The following is a 15631-nucleotide window of genomic DNA, read 5'->3' on the forward strand; positions in this document are numbered from 1 at the left end:
AAAGGTAAATACAGAGAATTGCAGCTTACCAGGAGGAGAAACTGCCGTTGGAGCTAGCAACCGGTAGCAACACTTAAAGGGTAATTGACCACCTGCTAGAGACTGAGCATGAACTAGCTTGAGAGATACATCCTCCTGGGCTCCCAGCCTGAGGAGAGCCCCACATTTTTATTAGTTTTACCTCCTGGAGCCCACTGGGTTTTCAGGATTAATATCCGAGAAAAATCCCCTCATGCTTCTAGCAGGGTGAGGGGAAAAGTAACCATTTTGAATAATCCCACAGAATTCTGTCCTTCTTGACCAAGGTCTGCCCCCAAAGGAGATGATTTCGTGACAGCATAACCAACATGGTTGTACCAGAGCCTAACCAATGTGGAGGGATGGTAGTACCTAACACAGAGTCTCTCAAGCCTTTCTACCTCATCTCAGGGAGAAAAAAACTGAGAAACACTTGTGAAGGTCACATCCCAGGGGCACATGCCCACTAAAAGACTAAGACCTAATCGTAGGATAATAGAACGCGTCTCCTCCACCTACACTTCACTACCACATCAACAGGGCTCCTGTACAATAACAGGAGGTCACAGTTGAAAGAACTACAAGGTTCAGACTCTATTTAAGGAGTCTCTAAGTGAACCCAAAGACAACAGAGGAAACAAAGAAGGACACCAGAAGGAATTTTAGCCTCTCTGACATGCACGGCTACAGTAAACAGTAATCATAGCCTAACTCACAGACAGATAAACACAAGACTTCACAGTAAAGGCCTATTTACCTCAGTAACTTTTACCAAATGCTGTTTGTTGCAGCATTTTATTATAGAAAAAGTGAAGACAGTTAAATGTCCTTTAGTATGGGAATGAATTTTAAAAATAAAGTATTTTATTCAATGACTATAGAAGCAACTGTTTAGATGTACACTATATGTATTAAAATAGATACATTTCAAACTTATAATATTGAGCAAAAAAAGCAAATTGCAAATAGATACCTACAGTATATTATCACTTTAAAAAACTTAAAGCACACAAACATTATACATCATTTGTGGGTGACAGATATGTAGAAAAAGTACAAACATATGAAAAAGAGTTATACAACTGACCTGAAAGTCCTACATACCAACCATTAGGGAGGGAGGAGAAGAAAGGATGAGGAGTTGTATCTGCAACGTCTTGTTTTTTTAAATAGATACTTTATTTAAATAATAAATAGATTCTTTATAAATATGGCAAAATGTTAGCATCCTTCAACTTTGGAGATGGGCATATGTGGGTCTTTTATACTACTTTTGGGGAGGGCACTGTTTTTGTATGCTTGAAATAGTTTCTAATTTTTAAAAATGCTAAAGATTATTCTAGTTGTAGAGTAGGTAAGAGATTAGAGAACCAGAGTGGAGAACAGTTAACAGACTACAATTCACAGTATATTTAAATAACTTAAGTGTTTGTTTATACACTTAATTTACGGAAAGCCAAACAAAACTCTTTTAAATATGATACAGGATGTACCTCCAAGCATATTTTACCAAACTTACCTGCTCGACCTCTCTGTTGAGGGCATCTAGTTTTTCTTTTAATCTGTTACCTTCTGCCTCAGCAGTGATAAGTTCTAATTTGAGGGTATTGTTATCTGCCTCTGCTTGACGGGCCTTATTTTCCCAGTTTTCAGCATCTTCATTGGCTTTTCGGAGTTGGTCCACCATTTGCCGGTTCTCAGATTCCTAAAAAGCAAATCTTAGGTATTACTTTAGAAGAGTAAAATGTTAAACATGTGACGCAAATTAAACACTATTTGCCAGGTCACTGGGAATTTACTTGCCACGATGACCAACTGTACCATAATCTCAAGGACTCCTATCTCTACTCTCAGTTTAGAAAATTGGTCATCCTGTAATTAACAAAAGGGAATGGGACCAGGATCTGCCCTGGCTCCTGAGTCACACTCACTCATCTAGTAAAGTTTTCACTCTTATCTTCAAGACCTCAATGAATATGTTCTTATATTTGCTTTTGTTCAAACAAAATCCTCATTGCCTCCATATAGCTGCTTACTGCCTACTTGCTGGTCTGGTTTCTGAGCTTCTGCCTTGACCTGACCTTTTGTATCTGTGTATTCCCTTGTTCCTGACTGCTCTTCTGGGTTGTAGTATGGCTATAGAGCTTCTGCCTGCTTGCATATCTTAAGCGTCAGCTTCTGATAATTCTCTTGGATTGGCATGTTTCCTATCTGGTTCCTGCCTTTCATTCATAACCCCAGCCTTAATTTCCTCGATCATGGACTGTTCTATAATTCACTTTTGCTCACTGTTCTAATAACTTGCCTGAAGTTGTTCAGAAGTAAAATATGAAACCTATGCCAATAAACACTACTCATAACTATACATTCATGTATATACTGGGCATACAATATAGAACCACTGTTAGCACCTATCATGATAAAGTTCTATCATGATGGACTGACTAAAGTAGGATCTCATTTCTAAAGGAAAACAATCAGCTCCTCAAATAATATATTATACTGAGTAATAATTATGAAGCTACTTTTGAAAATATTATTTTAGTAGTATGGTTTGGCCAACTCATTGTGTGTGTCATTCTCTTAAAAGTGCCTTATAGCTTTATGTAGTTAGCTGTGGATGTACCATCTCCCCAGTAACCCCTCACATTCCTCGAAGATACGAACCATTTTTATGTTGCATTCAGTTTTCTAAGGTAGGAATCATTTTTCTATTCAATTTGGCTTTGTGACTAGGTAATATATGGTTCCAAGTTTAAGCAGCAAAAAAGACTGCATTAGAACATCTCTCTGCCCTCTAACCACTTAGTGCCCTCCCCTCCCAGCAGCCAGCAACCACAGTTTACCCTTTTTTGTACTTGCCCAAAGCAGCCAGAGTGGTGTGCGGTGCAAGATGGGCAACATTATAAAGAAAGTGCAAGTGATCTTTGGTATTCTCCGGTTCTCTCTTTGCAGATCTCTTTCCCCTCTTTCTGGTGCTTCCCCACCAGTTCCCTCTGGTTGACCCCTGGGCTCTTTACTCCCCTCCACCAGGGCAAAGGCAAAGCTGCTGCCTCAGCTGGAATCCTTTGCACTTCCTGTCTGAATTATGGATACAGCCTCTCCTAACTGCTCTTCCCCCTCTTTTGTTACCCTTCTGACTTCTTTTTCCAACATTTCCTGAACAGTCTTTCTAAAAGGCAATTCTTCAAATAACTTCTGTGTATGTTGTAATGAAAGCTTCCTAGAAATACAGTTCAGACATGTCCTTCTTACCTCTTTATTACCACCCACCTTCACATTCCACTCTAGCTACAGGACCTACTCTTCCCCCACCTCTACTTGTTGTCCCCACTGCCGGGGGTGCCATTCTGTTTCCTCGCAGTTTTTCAACTCTGTCACCTCAGCGCCCAGCATACCGCACATTGAATGGATGGGTGATGAATAAAGTACTCGACAATCCTTAATGGACCTCCCTACCAAAACGGACCTGTGATCCTTTCTCTGAGGGGGATGCCTGGATCCATCCAGCTATGTTGTGAAACGGGGTCTCAAAAAAGAACTCACATGAGGGTGCTAAAAGCTGAGAGGGGTTTGATGTGTGATGTCTGAAAATACAATTCCAGAATCGAAAAGCCCCAATCCCTAATGGTGGAATTTCGGGTAATGCGACAGGCTAGGGAGAAAGAGTGTCTAACATTGTCTGAAAGCTTACTACGTTAAATGTGGTTCAGATAGTCTTTTATTTATATTCTGCCCTATTCCGGAATAGGCTTAGATGGCTCACTGTGCTAGGCGTATCTTACTCACTTGGGTGTTCTTCCCAGTTACCGTTGGGACACTGAGACTGAGGGAGGTTGAGTGGCCTATAGAAGTCCATGGCATTAGTGAGAGGACTCCAAAGCTTCTGTCCATTTATGACATTACATTGCTAGCAGCTTCAACTCAAGAAGGGTAGGAAATCACCTGCTTTGGCAACATGAGGCTGCTGCCTTGCTGCCTGGAAACGAGGGTTGCAATTCAGGAGTCCTTAGAATCTCTCATCTCTCAAAGTCCTGAATGGTCTTATGTACACCATAAATAAATGCTCAAGATATGTTTATGGACTGAAATTAAATGATATGTTAAATACAATGAGGAAAACGGTTTGAGGGAGGAATTCCTATTAATGGTTTGATTGTTAAGTAAGTAGGTAACACCACCCCTATTACAGGCGTCAATCCAACACTATTTTATATAATAGTTTATCAAATGGACATACCTAACATCCTTGGTCTAGCGGTCTCTTTATTCCAGGGTTGTCACACATGTGCCCAAATTTATCGGGAATCATCTGATATCAGACATACCAGTCGACGTGTGTCTAGTCAACTGGTTACTCACAGGGAAATGGAGAAGAGAGCCATCTGCCCTCTGGTCCTGGGAAACAGGTGGCTCCACAACAGAGAGATCAATTCTGATCTGCTACACAATCAGGTGGAGCCTCTTTTGTCAAAGGTTTGTAACTGTAAACTACCATTTCCAAATAGAAGTGAGCCCAACTTGATTCTGGCCCCTTGTTCTTCATCCAGTTAGGAGGATTCTGTTTATCTAAAATGGCTAAGTGGCAAATAAAAGGGGTGTATCCTTGAGTTACCCTTCTGGACATTGGTGACATTCTAAATATATAGTTAACACGTAATTGTCAACATTAAAATAGGCTATGCCTTAAAGAAATGCACTTGATTCAGCTGTCCCTATGAGTGCAATCAATCAACAGCTTTAGTGAAAACTCAAGTATCTCGAGCCAAGGTGGAAATATATATATATATATACGTACTTTGGACTTTAATATATTCTTCAGTCTATTAACCTCCAAATTAGTGTCTTGAACCTTCTGTTTAATGTCAGTAAGCTCATTATGAGTATCATGCAGTTTTTTAGACAGTGCCTATGAGAAAAAGACAGTTAAATCTGACTACAAAAAATTAAAAATTGTTCTGTCAAAACTATCATAAAATTTTAAATATTTACAGTAAATATGATAAATAAAAATTAATATACCCAATATATAAAGCTCATATAAAGACAGTGAGAAAACACAAGGGTCCAAACAGTAAATGGGCAAAGGACCCAAACACAATTCACAAAAAGGAAGCATAAGTGGATAATACTTGAAAAAAGTTAAAATTTACTAGTAATCAAAGATATGGTAAGGAATGGGCATTTCCATGTATTATTAGAGTAAATGTAAATTGGAGAAAAGCAAATCTGTGATCTGCTACCTGGTGATGACATGAGACATTTTTAAAAGCTCATAAAAACAAGAAAGACAAATATGTTACTTTTTGTTAAAGGTAGGAGATGGATACTTGGGTATTCTCGATACCCATGTCCACTTAGAAGGTTTTTTAATTTAAAAAAGAAACCTCATAAGCGTTTGATTCAATTTGAAACTAAATCTATAAAATTTAACAAAAAAGAATGTTTATTAAGGCATTATTTGCTATGTGACAATATTTATTCACATTAGGTGAATGATGCAGTAAATAATAGTATCTACATAGTGGTAAAACCACACAGAATACTATGCATTCATGAGAAATGTTTGGAATAATTTTTAATAACGGAGAAAAATGTTAATGTATACTTGAAAAAAATCAGGATAAAACACTAAAAACAACTCAATTTGTTTAAAAGCGTGGTTTTGAGAAAGAAATATTTTTTAAGGTTTCTGCTTTCCAAATCTTTTATGATACGGGTTTTTTCTTTTTTTTAACATCTTTATTGGAGTACAATTGCTTTACAATGTTGTGTTGGTTTCTGCTGTATAACAAAGTGAATCACCTATACATATACATATATCCCCATATCCCCTCCCTTTTGTGTCTCCCTCCCACCCTCCCTATCCCACACCTCTAGGTGGTCACAAAGCACGGAGCTGATCTCCCTGGGCTATGTGGCTGCTTCCCACTAGCTATCTATTTTACATTTGGTAGTATATATATGTCAATGCTACTCTCTCACTTCGTCCCAGCTTACCCTTCCCCCTCCCTGTGTCCTCAAGTCCATCCTCTACGTCTGTGTCTTTATTCCTGTCCTGCCCCTAGGTTCATCAGAACCATTTTTTTTTTAGATTCCATATATATGTGTTAGCATACTGTGTTTGTTTTTCTCTTTCTGACTTACTTCACTCTGTATGACAGACTCTAGGTCCATCCACCTCACTACAAATAACTCAATTTTGTTTCTCTTTATGGCTGAGTAATATTCCACTGTATATATGTGCCACATCTTCTTTATCCATTCATCTGTCGATGGACACTGAGGTTGCTTCTATGTCCTGGCTATTGTAAATAGTGCTGCAATGAACATTGTGGTATATGACTCTTTTTGAATTATGTTTTTTTCAGGGTATATGCTCAGTAGTGGGATTGCTAGGTCATATGGGAGTTCTATTTTTAGTTTTTTAAGGAATGTCCATGCTGTTCTCCATAGTGGCTGTATCAATTTGCATTCCCATCAACAGTGCAAGAGGGTTCCCTTTTCTCCACACTCTCTCTGCATTTATTGTTTGTAGATTTTTTGATGATGGCCATTCTGACCAGTGTGAGGTGATACCTCATTGTAGTTCTGATTTGCATTTCTCTAACAATTAGTGATGTTGAGCATCCTTTCATGTGTTTGTTGGCAATATGATATGAGTTTTTAAACAACCTGCAGTCCACAGAGGGATCCATCTTCTACTCTTGGGCCCTCTGACCCAAACAAAGGAAAAAACTATTCTTGAACATTTGTATATTGTTATGATACTAATTTTCTTCTGATTATAAAAGATGTTTATGAAGGTGTAACAAACAACTATGATGTTATAGTAAGCTAATAACAGTTAAAAAATATTTATCTAGTGATTATGCTAGGCACTCTACATTCTTGCCAGGCATATTCTCATCTACTCTCCATTTTTACAGTTGATAGGATCACACAGCCAGGCAGGGGACTTGAACTCATGTGGGTCTTAAACACTCCACTCTATTGTCTTCTCATGTAGAACAAAGCATGATATAAAGTGCTATGTGGTTTTATCCCAGCTACATTAAAAAGTTCATGTAAAAGATAGTATAACATTTTTTAAAGTACATTGAAAATCAGTAAAAAATACAGTAACAGTGGGTAACTCTGGGTGGTAAATATGAGAGTTTTTAATCTAATTTTCATAAATATAAGTTATATTTACCTTTAGCCTATTTGCTTTAGCTATAAATAGAGCACACAAAGTAGATCCTATAAATTCACATCTCGTTTTTATTGCTATTAACTTAAAAAAATAAACTTTCTTTTAAAATAGCTTTAGACTTATAGAAGAGTTATTAAAATAGTATAGAGAGTGCCCATATACCCTACACTTAGCTTCCTCTATTATTAACATCTTATATTAGTATGGTAAATTTGTCACAATTCATGAACCAATATTGATACATTATTAACTAAAGTCCATATTTTATTCAGATTTCTTCCATTTTTATATAATGTCCTTTTTCTGTTCCAGGATCCCATTATTCATTAATTTTTGAACAAAGTACTTTAACAGCTCAGGCAACTTTTTAATAATTAATCAAGTTTTGCATCTTTATATCTGATTATGTAAATTTAAATATTGAACAGTTAAAAAAATACAGACTTGTATTATGCAAACTGAACACATTGAGAGTGATAGCAAAGCAAGGGAAATTATTTGGACCAAAAATTTTAAAGGGGGAAGAAAGTTTCCAAGTAGAATTTTTTAATGTGAAAATTAAAAGTGATCTTGGTAATGAGAGCTCTGGATAAAGCAGAACTGTACTGGCTTAGAGAGGCAGTAATGAAAAAAGAAATTTTCCTAAAAAGAATCACAGTGCTAAAGAGGACCAAATAATGTATCACGGTCTGTATACTCATATTCAAACAGAGTAACAGTCCATCAAATAAATCTACACTTTTCTTGAAAATCTCAGAAGGTTATCTCCATTTGTTCGTTTACTCAAATATTTGTCCTTCACTAAGGAAGTACTTCCCAAGGTTTAATACAAATCTATTATACCCCTGTTCCCTCTTTTCTCTGATATCTAATACTATATGTCTGAAAATTTCATTTAGAAATTATGTGGCATATTCTGTGTAATAAAGGTACAAAATGGCTAGTTCCAAAGCCTGAGCTTTTCTACAAAATGAAATGAGGGCTATGCCTCAGAAGAAATACCTATTTTTCTTGGAGAAAAAGATTGTAGGAACAAGTATACCTGGTTTTCTTGTTTAGCTTTAGAAAACTGTTCTTGGAGATTGTCATTCTCATGAGCCAAGATATCCCTTTCCCTGGCAATCTGAGACAGCTCATCATTTGTTTCATCCAATTGCCGACGCATTCTGGAAATGTCTTGTTCACACATAATTAGGGCTTCAGTAGACTGTCTGTTCCACAAATCAAATAGTATATAAGAAGAGACATTTTACCAGAACAGAATAACAAATTTTCACAAGACAGAAGATAGACAGTTAGCATGAAAACATTTGAAGAAGTTTTAAATACATTTAAATTTGTAGGAATAAACACTGCAGAGATAGTGTGCACTGAAGTTCCTCTGTGTTGCCAACATTTCACTATAAAAGAGGATGCCAAATATACACGGTAGTCAATGATTTGTTAAGCATCTCAAAACTTCTGACATTCAAGTATAAGAAAGCCTTCATTCTAACTCTAGCTGCTATGGCTTAGTCTCCTCTGCAGGCTCCTCTTCCTCTGCACTCTTAAAAATGAATGGTTCTCAGAGCTTAACCCTTAGCCTCCTGATTCTTCTCATGCTACCCCTTCTCTCAGACAATTCCTATTCATATCCGTGGCTCCCAACCCTGTCTACACCCAGATGACTCTGAAGTGATCACCCCAGCCTCAGCCTCTCCCTTACACTCTAGACCCTTATATTTAACTTCTTACTAGACATACTTATAAGGACATCTCAAAAGCTCTTCAAAGAAAAGTCTTTTCTCACATAGGTTCATCATGTCCAGTATTCATCCCCAGACAGAAACCTGGCATTTTCCTAGATTTTCTCCTTTACAAACACCACACTCCTGTCCTCCAAACTCCCGACCCCAATTTATCATCACCTCTGCAGCCTAGCTGATCTTTCCGGCATAAAAATCTCAAAATTCTTTAATGATTTCTCATTGCCCACAGACTCATTTGTCTGTAACACAGGCCTCTGCCTGCCTACCTAGCCTCTCCTCCCCCATTTCTCCCCTTACACTTTGGGTTCCAACACACTCACCTACTTGTCATTCAAGAGGCTCTTGAACATGATCTGTGGTTCTTTGTGGCTTTGTTATTCTTTCTACCTTGAATGCCTTCTCCTTCCTTTCCTTGGCAAACAGCCTATCCTCCCTTTACTTCCCTAAACTGACTTAGGCCTCCTTTCAACACTAGAGAGTTATCATCTTACATATAACATTAAGCTCCTTGTTTCTTACTATCTTTGTACAAGACCTAACATAGTACTTTGCCCCCAATAAGTGCTCACATTTTTGTTGAATAAGTGACTTACCTTGATGTCTGTTCCATCTCAGCAATGATATTCTTCATGCCTGACATGGTCTTTTCCTTGAAAAGTAATATAAGTATTAAATAAAAAATTATCTTAAACTGTTATTTCTGTTAAAACTGAATAAACTAAAAGAATTTCCCCTCCCTTTTGGATTTCCATTTGGTTTTAAACATTTATGTTCTATTTTTCTTTGCTACACTTTAAAACTAAAGCCTAATATATCAGTGTGAGTATATGTACTGGATAAAAACAACAGATTATGCTCATTTAAGCAAAGACTATACTTACGTATATTGATATGAGATCATTATATCAAACACTGTTAAAAGATGTTTTGTGCAGTTATCCAGCAACACAAGAACCCCTTAAGCACCCTGTTTTTGGAAGAAAACCAATGGTTTGGCATTGTAGTGTTCTATACCGGGAATAATACTGATTTACTTCCTCATTTCTTCATGTTATAAAACCCAGGAAAGTGAATCATGTAAAACTGAATTTAGTTATTAAGAATAATAACTTCGACCAAGTATAATATATATATGTCATCAACATCATCTTCAAAAAGCTGTTCCAATGGAATTACTTATAAAAGTATATGATTAATTTTAGGTGTGAGTTAACAAGGAGGTAAGCATTAGGCCTAGAGCAAAGGTATAAAAAAATAAATTGCTATTCTTCCTTTTCAAGGGTATGGTGAGGAAGTAGAATTAATGGAGTCAATCAAGACTGAAATGAGGGGGAATATCTTAATGCCATCAATACCATCCCCACACCTCCTCCTTTAAAAACTCGCTGATCCTGAACTAGTTACAGATACTTTACATAGGTTCTTAGCACTAACATTAGTCCTAAAAAAGGAAAATTATTCTTTCACTAAATACCTAGATTTCACTTTGCCCTTTAAATTTTCAAATCCTTAGTAACCAAGTAGCAAGATGAAAAACTAAATCTGTATTTCCCAACTAGTGCTGTTTTTTTCATCAGAGAGACAGGTGTTTGTGTGAGTGTGAGTGTGTGTGTGTGTGTGGGCATGTGTGATCTTCCTTTATTCACGTGCTCCTCTCTAGGGTATTTTTATCTCTGGTTTCCCATTCTGCTTTCTGGTAGAATGGTACAGATTCCACATCTGGCAGTAATGGGTATTGAGGTATGGTTAAAATATCCATTAGCAAAACTGTTAAACCCCTTTAAAAAGCACAAGCCAATGGAAGAAAAACTCAAAGAGACAATACCACTTAAAATGGAATATTTACACATGCTTTTGAAATATAACTTAATACACTTCTAAATAAATTCGGAAAAGCTAATTGAACTTCTAGTGTTTCTGACAGAAGTTCCTTGGTTAAAATTTAAACATGGTTTATAAGCCTAAAAAGGACTTTCCTTTATCAATAGAAATTCATCTTGAAAGATTCTCTAAGAACACTGTAAAGTATCCGGGGCAACAAAATTACTGTACAGAATCCGATAATATATCCTCTTAGCCTATTTTTCTCTTAATATGACCCAAATAGTACTATTTCTTAAATTGTTGAAATTTATGCCATCATTATCAATTTGATAATCCTTGTACAACCTCAATACGTTTGTCCAACCAGTGACATAGACTCAAGTTAATTGTTAAAAATTCAACCTGGACAGGATGGTCATAAATCTACTCAGAAAAAAGAAACGAACTAAAAATTTACACAAATAATTCTGGCTTTTATGATTCAAAAATCTGTGAACTGGCTATTGAATTTTCTAACTTTAATTGGTAGCAAGTAGTAGAACATCTTTTAAAACTACGATTACCATTAAAAATTCACCTTATTCACTATAATATACTTTTCCATAGTAATTTATTTCTGTAATCTGCAGATTAAACTATAAAACTACTGCTTTTCACTGAAAGGCATTATAAATTCTGCTCTGAAATATCACTCTAGAGAACATTTCCTCTTTTGAATGACTAACAGTGCTTTGAAAAGTTATTTTCCTTTCATAGGATGGATGCGTTTACATTCATAATCCTATACAAAACTCTTAATTTTGAAATGGACTTGCAACTCAATATTCTTTGTGAAGGAAAAGATAATATTGGTACAGTTAGTAGAATGGAAGAAATGTGAAATACAAGATATAACAGAGGGAACAGATATTCAGAAAGAATTGAGTAATTTGTTTCTAAATATTAATATTTTTAAAGAAAATGATGTTTAACTATTCAAAAAGTGGTTTGAATATAATGAGAAACAAAATCCCACCCCCCAAAATACCATAAAATTTCAAAAATATTAAAAGGTATTAACTATAAAGTAAGGAGCCAGACTTTGCAACAAGTTAAAAGCCAAAATTTACTACCTCACGTATTTTGATACTTCAATTGTGCTCATGACTCCCAAATCTATTAACTTCAATTTTCTCTCCAAACCTTAAAATCCAAGAGCCTATGAATATTTCACTACATGTCCCAAAGGCATGTCAATAATCTTCCTCTCTAAGCTTGTTCTGTGTCCTGTGTTTCCTACTGCACGCATAGGAACTATTCATGTGGTTCCTAAGTCAGAAAGCGCATGTTGTCAGTCTTACTTCCTAGAATTGCCTATTTTCTCTCATGGATACTGCCACTCTCCTAATACAGTTCTTATCATTTTACTCCTAACTAATGTCCTTGTCACTACTCTCACTTCCCTACAATCCACATTTTATGTAGATTAACAAGGGCTAGGATAATGTTTTAATGATCTAATTGTAACATTTCATTTTCATTATTTCAATGTTCCTCTATATCCATGATGATGGAACCTAAACTCAACATCATGTGTAGTTCTGATTTGTTGCTTATCTATCCCATCTCATCTTCTACCACCACACCCCCTTCATCCCCCCATACTCGCCTCTTTGCACTCTATTCTCTGGACATATTAAACTATCAAGGAATCTCATGAAATTCTCTTATGAAAGCCACTGGGCTTTCATATAATCTGCTCTACTTGTTTGGATCACCCTTTCTCTAAAAGGTGCTCTACCTGTCTGGATCACTCTTTCTCTCACTGTCCCCTTTCTCTAAATCTTTCCTTGGCTAATTCTTAGTCATCTTTCAGGGCAGTGTAGGCACCATCACTGCGTGGAAGGCTTCCTAGATCTTCTACCTCCCCTAATCCAACCCCCAGGCTGAACCAGGTATGCTTCTGACAAACTTCACTCATACATTGTGCATACGTCATTATGGTACTTAGCACATTCTATCATAACAGCCTCTTTCTTTATCTTTCTCCAAATTATACCACAGGCCTTTGGAAGGTATGCCCACTCAACCTCAGTTTCTAACATAATTCCTGGTACATGTCAATAAATGTTTGTTAAATGGATGGATGGATGGATAAATGAATGAATTAGTTCCCTTAGAGAGGGGAAAGACCTTATGCCAGTGATGCTGCCTTTGCTTAAGACATTTGTGGAAAACAGTTTAGGAATTGCCTTCAGAATCAGTTTATGAGCTAGAAAAGGGGGTCAATATTTCCCTGCCTTTTTGAGAACACCTTTTTGTTGTTGTTGTTGTTGTTTGAACAACAGAAATGTGGGATGAAGCTTATCATCTAACTTTATTCACCAGTTCCATGTGATCCACTCTCAAGGCTAAGGATGATGTAACAACGTGCCCCCAGTTCTGAATACAATTACAAAGGTGGTTTTAATGAAATACACATATTACCTCCCAAGGTGGCTACCTGAAAACATAAGTTCTGATGTGCTTTTAAAAAGAAATCAGTCTCACTGCTTTTTGTTTATTATGCTTTACATTTTGATATTTGAATTAGTTATTGTTAGTGAATGTTGATCATAAAGTGATGACAGAAAAATCTATTTAAAAATATTAGCTAGTGGGCTTCCCTGGTGGTGCAGTGGTTGAGAATCCTCCTGCCGATGCAGGGGACATGGGTTCGTGCCCCGGTCTGGGAGGATCCCACATACCGCGGAGTGGCTGGGCCCGTGAGCCATGGCCGCTGAGCCTGTGCGTCTGGAGCCTGTGCTCCGCAACGGGAGAGGCCACAACAGTGAGAGGCTCGCATACCGCAAAAAAAAAAAAAAAAAAAAAAAATTAGCTAGTGAATTTGAACACATATTTCCTAAGACTATCTTGATATATTTCAAAATCAGATTTTAAAGTTTTAGCTCTCTAGGAAAAAATTGAGAAAATCCTATTATTTTATTCAGATTCAAGTTCAAACATTTCTTTTAAACCACGGTTGTCAGAACATACTTTAATTGCCAGACTCTCTCCAAGGGATGCAATATTCTCTGATTTTTTATCCAAACATGCTTGCAGGCATTCCTTTTCTTTAGCCAGATCATTGAGGGTTGCACCGAGAATGCTGATTTCTTCTCGCTGGGAAATATTTTGTCTTGTAAAATTATCTAAACGTGTAATCATAAAGGCATTGTTTTAATCAAGATAAATTTTTTTCTAGTTCAAGCAGAGTGAAATACTTTTCAAAGAAAATTCTCCTATATTATATTCAATGACTAAATATAAAGTACTGTATCCCAAATAAATAATGGCTTTTGTTGTTAGTGATTAAAAATGAAGGTTAATCATGAAATTCTAAATGACATAAATGTAAAAGCACAATTAATACATTTGAATTAGAACAGCAAAGGATATATGTGGAATCTAGAAAAATGGTACAGATGAACCGGTTTGCAAGGAAGAAATTGAGACACAGATGTGAAGAACAAACATATGGACACCAAGGGGGGAAAGAGGTGCGGGGGGAGGTGGTGGGATGAATTGGGAGATTGGGATTGACATATATACACTAATATGTATAAAATAGATAACTAATAAGAATCTGCTATATAAAAAAATAAATAAATTCAAAAAAAACATAACGGAAAAGAATATGATAAAGAATGTATATATATATGTATAACTGACTCACTTTGCTGTACAGCAGAAATTAACACAACATTGGAAATCAACTATACTTCAATAAAGTATATTTTTTTAAAAAAGAACAGCAAAGGAAAGTTCTTTATAACAAGTTCTCAAAGTAGAATGTGTGATGGGGTAGGGGAGGGTGTGTGGATGAAGCACGTGGACTATCAATTTTCCCCTCTAATTTCACCTCCCTCTAGCTTAGAATCACTGTTGGATGTAAGCTGGTAACTAACAGATCTTAATAAAATATCCAATTAAGTCATCTTCAGAGTCAAATATCTTCTAGTATTTTGGTTTTTCTAAAGTAGTGTTATAAAAATTCCTAGAAAAAAAAATCATCCCAGGAAGTCTGAGTTGATTTGTAAGAACGCTGGCAAGCCAATGTCACTGTTGAAGGACTGAAAGATGGTGTAGAATAGTGGTTTCTAAATTGTGGTTTCTCAACCAGCATCACTGGCAGCACCTGGGAACTTGTGAGAAATACAAATTCTTAGGTCCCATCCTAGACCTACTGAATTAGAAATTCTGAGTGGGCAGACCAATTTATGTTTTAACAAGCACCCCTCCCAAGTGATTCTAATGCACAATAAAGTCTGAGAACCACTTGAGGAAATTGGTAAGGATACTAAAGCCCTGGCCGTATCCTACTTTGAGGAGCCCAGCTCAGTGAGCTTTAGCTCTCCAGGTAAAGACTGAAGTTTGAAAACCACTGGTCTAGAGCTCTACCAAGGAAGCTCTGTGTGACTAGACCTCTAAGGAAATGCCCGCCAAGGGCCACCCAGTGCAGCACTAAGAGACGTAATCCCATATGCCAAGAGGGTGATTTATATAATACATCACATCCCTTTTCCAGGCAAACCACATGTTTTGGGTGTTCTGTTATCTGAGTTTATTCCCATTGGCATAAAATAAACTCTAAAACAGCTAGTATCTCCTAGCTTAAAAAAATCCTCAACCCCACATTCCACTTAAGCTACCACCCCCATTTTTCTACTACTCTTAATAGCCAAACTTCTTAAGACTTCGATTCTCTTCTGTCTCTACCTCCTCACTTCCCAATCATTCGTCAACCTACTCCACCTTCCACATCTAACACTGTAATTCAAACTTTATGGGGGGTCAGTGCTACCAAAACCTCCAATGTGCCAATCCA

The 15631-nt window shown here is 36.7% G+C and overlaps 1 protein-coding gene across 1 annotated transcript in view; it reads right to left on the reverse strand.

Moving 5' to 3' along the window:
* Nucleotides 1-15631, reverse strand: part of TSGA10 (testis specific 10) — a 98814-nt gene that overhangs the window by 21119 nt on the left and 62064 nt on the right. The window contains exons 11-15 of the mRNA XM_081254393.1: nucleotides 13801-13955; nucleotides 9555-9610; nucleotides 8256-8424; nucleotides 4817-4927; nucleotides 1538-1723 (exon numbers count right to left, since the gene is read on the reverse strand). Coding sequence (XP_081110519.1) covers nucleotides 1538-1723; nucleotides 4817-4927; nucleotides 8256-8424; nucleotides 9555-9610; nucleotides 13801-13955 — 677 coding nt within the window. The remainder of the gene's footprint in view (nucleotides 1-1537; nucleotides 1724-4816; nucleotides 4928-8255; nucleotides 8425-9554; nucleotides 9611-13800; nucleotides 13956-15631) is intronic.

The sequence above is a fragment of the Mesoplodon bidens genome (genome assembly GCF_964165515.1).
Source record: "Mesoplodon bidens genome assembly, chromosome: 14".
NCBI lineage: Eukaryota > Metazoa > Chordata > Mammalia > Artiodactyla > Ziphiidae > Mesoplodon > Mesoplodon bidens.